The sequence below is a fragment of the Haliaeetus leucocephalus genome, unplaced genomic scaffold (genome assembly GCF_000737465.1).
Source record: "Haliaeetus leucocephalus isolate CR32 unplaced genomic scaffold, Haliaeetus_leucocephalus-4.0 Scaffold339, whole genome shotgun sequence".
NCBI lineage: Eukaryota > Metazoa > Chordata > Aves > Accipitriformes > Accipitridae > Haliaeetus > Haliaeetus leucocephalus.
In genome coordinates this window covers 3,361,602-3,375,572 of record NW_010972775.1, presented here as the reverse complement: position 1 = coordinate 3,375,572, position 13,971 = coordinate 3,361,602, and the positions used below count along the sequence as shown (strand labels likewise).

At 37.6% G+C, this 13,971-nt stretch overlaps 1 protein-coding gene across 3 annotated transcripts in view; it reads right to left on the bottom strand.

Annotated features, from left to right (window-relative positions):
• Positions 1-13,971, bottom strand: part of SCAPER (S-phase cyclin A-associated protein in the ER) — a 170,718-nt gene that overhangs the window by 20,717 nt on the left and 136,030 nt on the right. For all 3 annotated transcript variants that reach the window (XM_010571658.1, XM_010571655.1, XM_010571656.1), the window contains exons 28-29: positions 3,463-3,700; positions 201-350 (exon numbers count right to left, since the gene is read on the bottom strand). In XM_010571658.1, coding sequence (XP_010569960.1) covers positions 201-350; positions 3,463-3,700 — 388 coding nt within the window. The remainder of the gene's footprint in view (positions 1-200; positions 351-3,462; positions 3,701-13,971) is intronic.

Below are 13,971 nucleotides of genomic sequence, written 5' to 3'. Positions count from 1 at the left end.
TGCAGTTTGCTTATGGACGCATAAAATTAACGTTTTTGTGTTAAGATGCAACTTCAGCTTCTCTTTTGCAAATGCATATGTTTGCGCTCACAGGAATTCCAAGCGCTTCAGCAACACTGTTGAGGGGATTAGTTTTCTTGAGGGATCCATGACTAAATGTGCCCTTGATAACTTCTGATCCCATTTTCCATTTGCCTTACCTGATTATCTGTGTTGTTTACAGTAAAATAGCCCACACAAATAATGACTTCGTGTAGCAATCCTTCACAGGTATGCTGGGAACAGTACCACAGCAGAGAGCTGATAATATGCCGGAATGCAAGGGACAGTCCTTCAGCACCCACAATAGACTGAAAAAAAGGCCAAGAAACAGAAATTACAGTCTAGCAGCATGTTACAGAAATTGTGAGAGTTACATACACATCAATTGCACCCTTTTATTTTTTCTGCAAAGCATAGGGTATGTTCTTTGTTGCGATGACTTTGGAGCAGGACAGAATCAGCTCTCTTCTTTCAGTAACTTATTGTTTACAACTGGACTATAACATTAAAAGCCACAAAAACAAGAATAAATTCCAATTTTAAAGGGACACTGCAAAAATTGGATTCTGCTTAGTTGACATTCAGTGTAGCATTAGGTTGACCACTTCATTTGACATACATTACATGTTCCAGGAAAACTTAATGCTAATAATATTTCTTAGTAATAAGCAAAAGAAACCAAACCATCTTCATTTCTGCAGAAGAGCAAAATGCATTTCTCATTAATAACCGCGCTCTGAATGGAATACAAAGATTAATAACAAATAATGACTTTTCAAACATTAAAAGAAGTTAGAAACATCCAAACAGAGAGAACACTCAGCTGCAAAGCTTCTTGGGATGTTTTTTAAAAGTAGGCAAATTGCTGTAACATGGAGATTCAGAATTAGATTTTATCTGTGCAGCCTACAGCCTCTATTTAATAAACATGTCAAACAGACAGAACGACACAAGGTCAAAGGGGAAAACTAAAGCACAAGGAATGAGCATGACAGTCTACTAACTCTAATGAAACAGCAATGCAGGCCTGTGAGAAAATCTCTTTCATTTGAGAGTTTTCTTCATTTTATACCTCGTAGCCTGTGTTAAGTACGTATACATAAATCCCAGTCTGTAGTATAGTTCAGTTTTAGCATACTCCAAATCTACCCAGCAAAAGTAGAATGCTTGACAATTAAAACAGACTCAGCTGTGGATATTTTCCACCTTGAACCTCAAGCATTCTGGTAAGTTAGTGTATTTTCAAAATTTAACGCACAATACAGCCACCATTTACTGCTTTACATCATGTAAATGCCATGTTCTTAGGTCCACCCTTATTTAATTAGTGCTATCCACGTATGCTGTGACCTAGCACTCTGGGTTTAACCTTCCCTGATAACAACAGGTCAAAGGGCACCTGAGTTTGTGTATAAAAGTTAAACTAATTTTTCAAGGAAACTATGCTTCCTTTTTAGCCAGAATTAATATCAGCTCAGGATCTTGCGTCGTTTCTCACTACCATCTTTCCATTGTTTAGACTGTCAAATTAAATGAAATATATACCCATAAGCCATCTGTGCTAATACAAACTCTAGAATACCAGACCTCTTCTGTTAATCAAAAAACCCTATTCTATAGTCCTACTATTGCGTGGTAAAACTATTCCTTAGAGATAATTATCAGAGAGTACATAAACTACGCTTTTTCTCTCTGCTGTTTGCTAGCCTGCTATAGACCCAAGGTCAGAATGGACAGCAAACTGCCTCAGATGTATGTTGATTTTTTTAACATTACAGAAACAAATCACATTAATACATTGAAACGGATAGCTGCTGAGATTACACAAGTGTGTCTGTCCATCACAAACAATACTATGCCTACAATTCAGTAAGACAGCTAAGTGGATACTTCCTAAGCCAAGCCCTGCATCGAGGAAGTGAATTAAATAATTCACACTGGTTAGTTTTCTACCACCCTTTAGACAATAATTACTATCTTGTGCCATTTTATGTAGAACAAACTAATGCAGATAGTGGGATTTGGGAATTAATGCTCATGGTTTGTTATAAATGCTCAGATACAATGGTAGTTGGTAGAGGGGTGAATACAGACAGTGTAAGTAGAAGCCTGCATTTTAAAAATTAATAGCGGTTTCTTGAGATAGCAGGGAGCAGCCCTTCAGCCAGTGCGATTCGCTATAGCTCCCCTACAAGCTGTAACTGTCCCAATTCAGGTCTTACTCTCTGGTATATACCTGTAATATCTACAGCAACAAATAAACATCCAGTCTCAAACCAAGAGGTACTGAACAAGCTGTAGAACTACTTTGATACACCTTGATTTACAGAAAGAAAAGGGAGTTAATGGTGTGTCTAAGAGTTGTTTTACATGAAACTCCAATAAATTCACTGTTTCTTTGCCCTATAAAAAAAACCTCTGACTGGACTGGATCCTGGAACTGCATCTATACAGATCAATGTTGCCACACGCAAATTGCTTGTTGCTGTTATTAGAGATGCTAAATGTACTAAAAATCAAAGTCAAGAAATAAGAACTGAAGGAGACTTATACCCTTACACTAAATTCTTTGCTCATGCAAAGCTTGTGCTGAGTTTAATGTATTTCAGATGGAGTGTGTGGTACAACTTACATACAAATTACATATTAAATGCAACAGAAACCTGTTCTGATGAATTGTGTAAGATTGATGCTGCTAAAGGTGTTTTGCAAAGCAATGCTTTTTGACAGGTGTTTTATATTAACATAACAGCTTCGCCAATTTATCTGAGAAATACACTAGTATTTGTATTTTCTTTGTATGGAAAATGATTCATTTACACTAGAAATCTGTTCACAGAAGAAGGGTAAGAAAAGACCTTCTCAAGACTCAAAATGTGATCTTTTTGGATTTTTTTGTGAACAAGAATTATTAAAAGTTAAATTTCCAATTTTTGGTCAATAAAATTTTATTTGGATTAAAAAAATTAATATCAAGTGATTTTCAGTTTCAGTTGTACAATCTTAAAGCAAGTAGCCACTGAAAGCACTGACAAATGTAAATTGTGGTTATAATATAAGCAAGTCCTTTCACATAGGAAAAACTGTTGTTTCGTGCTTTTGACCAAGATTTTTTTTACATTTTTGGGGCTTATTAAATATAAAAAGTACTATGTTAAAATGATGCTTTTTGAATAGATAAGTCATGGATTGGATTCAGCATTTCATGTATTCTAAATTTTCACTTTTTGATTAAATTAATGAGCCATAACTATATGGTGGAAACAACAACAGTTACCAATTTTATGCATGAAGAAAACCTAAACATTTAATCATGAAAGTCCCTTCAATAACTCAGATCTTAAAGACAAAACTTAGTCCAAAAGTATATACAATAATTAACATTTTCACACTAAGCAAAAGTTTCAAAACATCTGTTACCTGAAAGGCAGGCAGATCAAGAACAGCAAAACTATTGAAGAAACGTAAACTCTGAATGGCAACCTGGATTGTGTTTGCTGCATAGCTGTCTTTAGGACTTGCTGTGTTTGGATCTGAAATTGTCCCGTGGAAAAGAACACAGTACAGCATATGCAAGACTCCAACCAGATCCGTAGACTGAAGAACTGCTGTTAGTCCTGTGGGGTCCTGGCGCGTATTGTCAAATATGTTCCAAGATCTGTCAAAGAAACATTAAGCCGTCTGAGGAGGAGACCAGCACTCAGCTAGAACACTTGCCCAGGATGCAGTATTTCTAATAAGCCAAAAATTAGAAAAACGGTAAGCTGTTAAAAAGGAAAAAACCTGATGTCTAATGTGTCAAGAAACCACAACATTTCCAGAAAATACTTTCAATAATCCGGGCACTGTCTCATGCTCTCTTTTAATTGCAGTGCAGCTGTATCTTTAAATATATTTCTCCACATACGGGTGTCTTTACTCCCAAAATGGGTTCACGACACCAGCATGAGACCATGCAGAAAATTCGACAGCTTTAAAGTTAGAAGCCTGGAGGCACTTTAGGGGCTCCATGCAAGCTCTGTCTCAGGTCAGTAGCCTACACCCATCTTTCTTCCTTGCAACACCAGCCAGCAGAGGTGGGAGAACTCCCTGGAGCCTCTCACTGCCTCAGTGACGGGCTGCAGGCAACTGGAACAAACTGCCTACCTAAGTAGCAAACTAAGTTACTAGGACCAGATGATCTTAATCAAATAGTTCTGCAGGAATTTAAGAATGAAGTGGTCGAGCAGTTAACAAAACACACTACTGCTTATTTCAGTCAGATGTTATTATGGGAGACTGTATGGTAACAAAGCACAAACAAGTAAGAAATGCTCGAGACAAACCAGCGCAGCTTGTACGAATGTAAACTAGGTTTCTTTGTTATCTTTTGGTAACGGAGAAGGTTTTTGGCTATCTAGGATATCAGAACAGGCAGGCAAATAACTCGGGATGCCCTTTCCATTCTCACATCCAAACTTTCAAAAGCACTTAACATAATCCCTCCATGATTTGTACTGTTCATGTTCTTTCACGTTATTAATAATCCAGAAGATGATGCAGCACAGTCCCTACTAAGGAAGATTAAGATTATTTAACTTCCAGAGCAGTGACTACGTGTGGAAGGCAGGTAAACATAAAATAAAGCACAAAAATAATTCGACATGTTTTATATACTCTGAGTTCTAATTCAAACCCAACATGTAAATCACCTGAACTTCATTACAGAAATACATTTAGTCTATATTGGCAATCAAAGGAAGCACTAAAATACTAAGATACAGTGAACAGTAACACTGAAAATATGTTACATCAAAATCTGGTCTTTACCTCATCTACCATGTTTCCATCTTAACTAAAAAAAAAGAACAAAGAAAAAAAGAAATAAGTGCCAATATCAAAGATTGAGTCTATATGTTACTCTTTTTTATAATTAAAGGAAGATATGACAGGTGATATGAGAAGATGTTTTAAAAGGGCAAATTAGATGAGGGCATCTTTCCCCTTTTATAACAAGTAAAACCAAAGGAAATGGGAAAGTAGTGGAGACAAGAACCACTTCCTAAAACAATCCACAACTCTGAAGACCTCAGTTTAATACAGAAAAGACTGGACACTCAGAGGGCTGAGAATATTCCTGTTGACCAGAATCAGTAAGGAGCTTTTCCTTGACTAGAATGGCTCTAAATGATCTTTTCAGTATCTGCATTAGAAGCACCCTGCACCACCTCTTACACACATTGTTCCACTCCAGTGAAGTTTCCAACCCAGAGCCTAGGTAGGCTGACTAATCCTGCTTTTTATGATACAGACACTTCTCTTCAATGGAGCAACTAAACCACGAGTTCAGCAGCTACCAAGTTTTGGCAATCATCATCATTATCTTCTGTCATTTTCACTTTTCTAGTGAAGCAAAAAGACCAGGTAAGAAAGCACCACCTCACCCAAACCCAATGTCTATCAATGAGAATTTCTATTGGTAACAGCACACCGTTGTTTCCTTGGACCAAAGCAAAAGAGAGAGAAACAGGCAGAGCAGGATAACAAACCCGTGTTCTCCACGTCCCAAAGGAAGCCCTGATACTGGGCTAACTTCAAATATACCTTAAATATTTTAAGAGAAGAAGGAACAACTGTTACATGAAACACCATCTTTCCAGTTATAATAGCAAACCTGAAAGCTAGTATCTATGCATTTTGTCATGGATACAATTCTTCTGTAAGGTAGCATGAGTGGGCACTAAAAACATGAGCAACACCTGGTTGTTTCAGACAGCAAGGCTGATAACCAGGGTCTTTCAAACTCCCGTCGTGCCCCTGAGCAGGGACCGCTTAGCAGCTGGGTGGGGACAGTGTGCACAGCTACTGCAAGGAAGCTGAAATGCTGCAGGTGAAGGAGGGACAATTTAGGAGGCACAGGATGGTTATTTTAGCACCCAAGCTATGAAGTATCTCTGCACAGCCTCTGAGGGGTCTTCTCGCAGCCTGGAGCCCAGATGAATACAATAGGACAGTATTTGGGTTGTACACAACTTACTCTACTAGCACCCATCTGCTTCCATCACTGTCCGCTCACATCTTTACATTTAGAAAGCAGTTGCTCAGATGACTCACTTCTGCTTTTTATCAGTTAGATCACACATGTAAGGAATGATCTTATCTGAAATTAACATTTATGGGTACCACTTCTTTCCAAGTTATTTCTGTTTATAGTCCATGAGTGTTCAAAGCTACTGAAAACGCTTTTAAGTACAGCATCCTCTGCTGCTACCTCAAGGATTAATGTCCCGGTCCTATTTCAGCAATACCTATTGTCCTGGTTTCAGCTGGGATAGAGTTAACTGTCTTCCTAGTAGCTGGTACAGTGCTGTGTTTTGAGTTCAGTATGAGAAGAATGTTGATAACACTGATGTTTTCAGTGGTTGCTAAGTAATGTTTAGTCTCAAGTCAAGGATTTTTCAGCTTCTGATGCCCAGCCAGCGAGAAAGCTGGAGGGACACAAGAAGTTGGCACAGGACACAGCCAGGGCAGCTGACCCAAACTGGCCAAGGGGGTATTCCATACCGTGTGACGTCACATCTAGTATAGGAACTGGGGGGAGTGGGGACGGGGGGACTGCCGCTCAGGGACTAACTGAGCATCGATCGGTGGGTGGTGAGCAATTGCACTGTGCATCATTTGTATATTCCAATCCTTTTATCATTACTACTGTCACTTTATTAGTGTTATCATTATCATTATTAGTCTCTTCTTTTTATATTCTATTAAACTGTTCTTATCTCAACCCATGAGTTTTATTTTTCCCAATTTTCTGCCCCATCCCACAGGGTGGAGGGGGAGTGAGTGAGCGGCTGTGTGGTGCTTAGTTGCTGGCTGGGGGTAAACCACGACACCTATGCTGCACAAAAAACCACACAAGATTGCATAACTACTTCACAAATCTTTGAAAGAAGCAATGAGATCTTTAGGTGAGACACAGTAAGAACAAAAGCAATGTAGCTGTGCGTATTTTCCAGTACCTGTGTTGTTACACAAGTGACTCCATTACCACCAGTCACCACCAGACCTCCACTACAACTCTGCAAGTTAGCAGTCAGCCATTTGTAAAGAGTCAGCTGGAGACAAACGTGTCTGACTTTATTGTACAAGTTCCAAAACCAGCGTGTTCGTTTAATACTGTGGTAGCCAACTGAACATCTAACAATCCTTAAAGAAAATGTGCCACAAAACCAGCTGTGACAGTGCTTCAGAAGGCCACCGGCATAGGATTCTCTCAAAAAACATGTAATAACATTCCAAAGACAAGCTGAAGTACATTAAAAAGATGATTAAAATTATGATTTGATGCCACTTACCTGCCGTAAAAGAAGAACCACAAACATTCAGCTGGTGATTTGTAACACTCATAATGACCCTAACATTTACTCCATAAAGAATAAAAAAAGTGGGAAAAATACTAGAGCTAGAAATGTGTTTTGGGTGGGGCTACATGGCACAACAGTTTATGGCATTACTTTTGTTTTCCTACACCTGGAATCCGTGCCCAAAATCTTGATTTTGAAGCTCTGTGGTCTTTAAGTGAGTGTGTTTGAATGGAGTCAGCAGAGACACTTCCTGAACCATCACATGGCCTTGCCAGCTGTGCCTTTACGCAGATTCCTGCTGCATAGTTTCAAGTCCCGTTGGCACGTGAATCCGGCTGCAAGTGAGGAACGAATGTGGATGGCTGCAAAAGGAGGGTGAGCTAACAGCTCTGGGACCACCATTTTTACAACTTTGCTTTGTGTGTCTGTGGACTCCTTAGTGTTCCTCACTTTAAAATACCTCCTGATGTCCAATTATTTCTTTTGCAGTATGCAGTAGCCAAAATGTGTTAACTGTCACTTAACTACACTCAGGTAACTAGAATGTTTATTTCCACAGTATCACATGAAAGCACAGCTCCTTTTGCCAACCAGTATTTCTTAATTTCAACCTTAGCTTTTTCAACAGGACAAAACAGAAAAAAACCCACTCATGGTCAAATGATAACCCCAAATTAATTACTCTGTATGGTATCTCACAGAATTTTTTGTGACTATATACAATGAGAAGATTGACCAATTTTACCAAAGGTTAAAGTTAGCTTGCTTTCAACTCTCACTCCATCATTATTTTTAAACAATTCCATATGAAAAAGCTTACATTGCTGGATGCAATCCTTTTACCATTTTGTGCTGCTCTGAAGCAGTGAATGAATCAAAATATACATAAAAAAGTCAATTGTAAAATAACTCAAAATGCACGCATTATTTTTTTCACAGAAAAGACCAGGAATTTTGAAGTTATACCACAGGACAAAACTGTTAAAAAAAAATCTCACTGTTGAAATGTTTATTTTTGATGTTGCCTGTATTACAGTTAATGTGTATATGAACAGGCCACTGGCTCCTGTTGGTTTTAACTGTCAGTTATAATCACTTTAAGCCTAAATGTTTACAATAAAAAGGTAAAAGACGTTATTCATACTGGTTGTGGGCTTTTAAGTAGAAAAAATGTATATGGGAAGTTGGAAAATAAAGCATGAACCTTTGCGTATACTGCATTGAGTGATTTTGCTCAAGCCTGTACAACAGTGGATTTCATACATTTAGCAGATTTTTAGTCCACCTCATAGGTAAGCCCAGTGAAAATCCAGTGCTAACTGTCAGGATACAGACTGAAGTAAAAGCCCATAAAAACATAGCATAAGATGACAACGTCATACAAGAAACCTAGGTTTTATGTAACTGAAGTTAAGAGAGGAGATTCCTATAGATGTACCTCCTTTTAACTCTCCTATTTAAAGAAGCTTACTGTGTCTGTAGCAGCTGCCAAAGTAAAATAATCAGTATTGGACAAAACCCTTTCTATTAATCACTGAAGGGAAGCGAGACTTACCAGATTTTTTACATTGGCTTATATAGCTGGGAAAACTGATTGGCTTTCAAATTTTACCATGTCTCTATATTTAATACAGAAAAACAGGCAAATATTTATATTACAGTCAAACAACCTGCAGGATCTTAAAGAGAAAAGTTTAATGAAATGCAGGGAATTTTCATTACGGGTTGCCATTACGATTTTCAGCTTCTGCCATCAAGGAGTCTCAGGAATTGGTACAGGGTTTATGACTAAAAAAAAGGTTAAGAATTTTAAAATGTGGATATATCCATCACAGGAAAGAAAGATACTAAACAGTGGTACTTCATTGCTTAAAATATACCACTATTTATTAAAAACAGGAATTCAATACAGCTTGATGAGAAACAGCATACTCTGTGGAACAAGTATAAAACTACAATTTCTCCAAGCTTCAATATAAGCAAACTGTTTATATCTGAAAATATATTGTTTTAAAAACTGAGCTAACAAGCAGACAAGCCTCTCTTAAGGGTATACATTATAATGTTTGTATATTTGAAATATATACTCCTGATCAAAAACATGGAGCCAAATGGAAACATGAGTTTTCAAAAGGCTTAGAGTATAATCTGGGGGGGTTTGTTGGTTTTGGTTTTTTTTTATTATTAGGATTTAAAAACTATCATGTGTACTTTTTGCTTCTAAATTATTTTATTTAGAAAGAGATGTCAAAATGAAGAGGCAAAATAATAATAAAAGAAGTATAAAGAAGTATTTAGCACCCATCAGACCTTGTTATAATTCACACTGTCAAGCTAGGAATCACAGTAGTGTGTAAAAGCAATGATTTGAAACTTTTTAGTAATTTCAAGAACAAGTTTTAGTTAGTTTACAGTACTTGCTGGATCTGCTGTCCCTTGGAAGTGGGAGAAGCACAACCAGCATTCAGGCAGACTTGCATCTGATTCGCCATTCAACAGCTGAAACAGACATTATCTTAATTACTGTAATAAAACTGAAAACAAGCCAGCCTACTTCCTTGCGTATCTGTGACATGACAGTCACTATTTTCCAGGATCAAACCCTATATATCTGCAGCTTTCTGCCACTGCAGCTTGTAATCCACAACTTCATTAGCTGTTGACACAGATTTATATGTATTCCACCGCTGTTTTGAGATAACATATAACAGTAACAATTTACTGTTCTGCTATGACATTCTATTTTCCTAGATCAATGAGGGAGCTTGCAGACATTTCCTGTATCAAGAAAATAGCAAAATTTTGAAAAAGTTGATGTCCCAAGAAGCTATGTAATTTGAGGGACTATCATTTGCAATATTCTCCTTATGCAAAACTCACTTACCTCCTTGTGTCTGTGTTACTGCTAGTCCACTGTACTGCTCTTAGGGAGAACATTCTTCCTTAGTGATTAACCCTTACAGTGCACTACTCCTGATAGCTTCCTCCTGCTGTTTGCATTAACTCTGTATTTAGTATGAATTTCTTCATTCATACTAATGGGCAAAAGCAAAATAAGGCATTAACAGTAGTCCTCCACGGAGTAACAACTAAACTTCTTGGACAGAAATCTTAGTTCCAAAGACTTATAGGGAAAAAAAGGATACAGATTTGATGACCACTGGGCAGTACAGGAAAAAATCCTTGCTATACTGATGAAGGACTTGCTGTAGATTTTCTTACTTAAGTCTTCACTCCTGCTTTTAGGGAAGACTGAGTTGGGGCAGCATGGCCAAATTTTTATTAATGCTCCTTGCATTCCATGCCTGCTCACTGTTTTCTGTCTTGTGTTTACAAGCCAAGCATACTCTCTATGTGTATTCAGGACTCAAGGGCTCAAAATAGGCCTTCTATCTCTCATAGTTACAATAATAAACTCTGGAAAACAAGGCTATCATCCTGAACATTGCTACTGGACATCTGGAATTGGACACAAAATGCAAGAGAGATTGATAGGGCTATATAAACCACTGTTATTCTGTATAAAGTCTATTTAATATTTTGCTTTATTTCAGGTTAATAAAAATGTCTCTGTTTTCAATTCTGGGTACTGCTACTCTTAATGGTGAGTGAAAAAACAGTTAAGCATTATCATAGCCACAACTTTCAAGCCTAAGTATCAAACAACAGGTTCATCTTTTGCTCAGCAAAGAGAGATAGCTCAATATTCAGACATGCTGCATTTTATGGTTTCTCACTACATACAATAAGGGACAATACCCTATCTTCAGCTCTTATACACCTTTTTTTTTTTTTTAAAACTCATCAGGGAGAAAGGAGCTTTCACCTCCATTGCTAGCAATGGATGCAACACAGCATGAGAAAAATGGGACTTCCAGTTGGAGGTCTCAAGTCACCCTCACATATTCTCACTATGTAACAGATGAGGGTATAAAAATTATCAAAACAAGGTTCACATAGGGTTACAAGTTATTAATGTTTTCAACAAATGATCTTTCATACACATTACACACTGTTTGGAAAACGTGCTATTACATCCACAGCAAAACTTCAATTAGAAGAATCAATCTAGCATTTATTAGCCAGTACAAAAAAATGATCATTTGAGAGGTAAGATCAATATAAAAGTTAAATCTTTTTAAAGACCTAGACCATTAATGAAAAGAAAATCCCTCTCTCCTACTCAGATATGTTTATAACACATGTTCAGAATGGATTCCCTCATTTCAATAACTTTTTATGATTTTAAAATTGAGAATCCTCCAATTTATGTTTCTACATTAGCAAGACTTTCCTTTATTGTATCTAACTCCATGATTCTTGACTTTTTTTTCCAAGTCTACCACAGGAATAAAAAAGTATCTTAGTTTATGTCTTAAAATTTTATCATCATTATATCAACCACAGACTTCATTTAATACTTAATGCTGAGATACTTATATGATACAATTTGAGGCCATTCTCTAATAATCACTACTGTTGTGACATCTTGCCTGATGTAGAGGTACGTGCAGGGAGATACTTGACTGAGATCTCTTCCCTGCCTATAAAATTGTTTTCCATGAAGTAACTGCCCAATTAAACAGTGGGTATCAATTCAGAGCTTGGATTAGAAACATTCCGCTAAGTTTGTGAGTTTTATGAAACGTTCTTCTGAGGAAGACAGGAAAGTCTAGATTGACAGCTCTTCCTACATCAGAGCTCCAGAAATGGCCTAACATACTTTGTACCCACAGGACAGAATCTCTTAATAGTTTAAAACTTAAAGAGCGTTTAACTTCTGGCCCTCTGGGAATATCGCAGATTACAGTTGCAGTAAAGTTCGTAACAGTCTGGTGGTATCTGAAAGCAAAGGAGGAGGGTCACACAGCACTTGGCCGTTTCTGGCTCATAAAGGATTTCATTGTTGCAGGCACTGTGGATGGTTGGAGAGCCCTGAGGTGGTCCCCAGTGTGTTAGCCACGCAGCGTCTACTGTCCTATCAGCTTCCCACCATGCCACTCAGTGGCGCACCATGCAAAGATCTGCACACAGTTTAAAGAGCACTGCATAAAAATAACTCTAAAGCATTTAATATGGAACGACAACTTTTTACATGACAAATAACAGCCTGAAATAGTTCTATCAGAAAAAACAATTTTGCGCCCCCTGCTGTCACTAATTCAGGAGCATAAATTAGTTCCCAACCCGGAAACATTCTATATAGGAGGTTATATCAAAAGAACAATTCAAAATTGCTCTTGCAACAATGGTGAAAGCCTGATATTATTTTGGCAAAACTTCTTTTCACGCTACAGTGTCAGAGCACTGGTAGTACTTGATAGACTTTTTTTCCTCTCAGTAATAACTTCAAAAGTTTTATGATCAGAATGGTTAGTTACTCTGATGTACAGAGAAGTGTAATATGGCATGTTTGTTTGGTGCTCAAACATGTATCAACAGAGATGAAGAATGAGAAATGCTGGATTCTGACTGAATAGGCTGCACTGCCTCCTACTATTATTTACCACGAATGAAAGAGGCATCTGTATTTCTCACAAAGAGAGGCCACCTTTTGTGCTGCAGATCATGTATCACACAACATGTATTACTGTATTGTGACATATTTAAGAATTCAATAAATTTGAGCTGTTTCTGCCACCTTAATCTGTGCTTGGCAATACCTTGTTCCATTTAAATCACCTTGAATACTAAGGACTTCTGTAACATGACAGAATTACACTCTGCATTCACTTCTTACATGAGAGTGGGCTCAGGTGATGAAAGACATTTAATTTAAACTGCCTTTCTAATCAGTTACACCAAAGCTTTTGATCTAGAAGTGAAAGACAACAGTTTTGAAATCTCCAAGTTCATTCCTCTCATTTCTTTTCATGCTCAAATGAACAATTCAACCTGGGAATCAAGACCAATCAGCACCTTTGGATAAAACCCAATGTGTTGCTATTATATGCAGGTAGTAAGATCAGATACTTCTTGGTGTAACTGTGAAGAAAAATGCTCAAACCTCTAAAATTGTTCTTCTGCTACAAAGGACAGATGTTCTGGAAGGAAGTACTTGCACAGTGCCGTATTATTTTGGGGTGCAAAGATCTCTATTATGCGAGTGAAACATGCGCCTGCTTCAGAAATTGTAAATATTATATTACTTACTCTTGTAGCTAGAATTATTATTTCACTAAGAGAAGGGTGATTTTTATTGGGTTTTTTTAGTATGCATTTGACTTTTGGCAGCGCTGTCCTGGAATGTAAATGCCAAGTTGGCAGCTTTCAGAAAGGGAAATGTCAGTAAGTTGGGATGGTCTCTTTGGGCTCATATTTCTTGCAGTTCTTTTTCCATGGGCCTGTGTCCCTAGGTTACCAGCAACAGCTCTTAGCTACAGCTTTGTTTCTTATTTTATGTTTTATTAACTCTGGTTTTTCTGCCCCAGCATCATTTTACCCTTCAGGAATTCACTGTAAAGTTCTGTCAGCCTTGTCTTTTCCTGAAATGTGTAACAGTCTAATGGTGGTAGGTTCTAGTATGTGTACCCCAAAGATCTGAAATTTTGACTCTCACAGTGTCAGGCTGTCCTAAGCTGTAGAT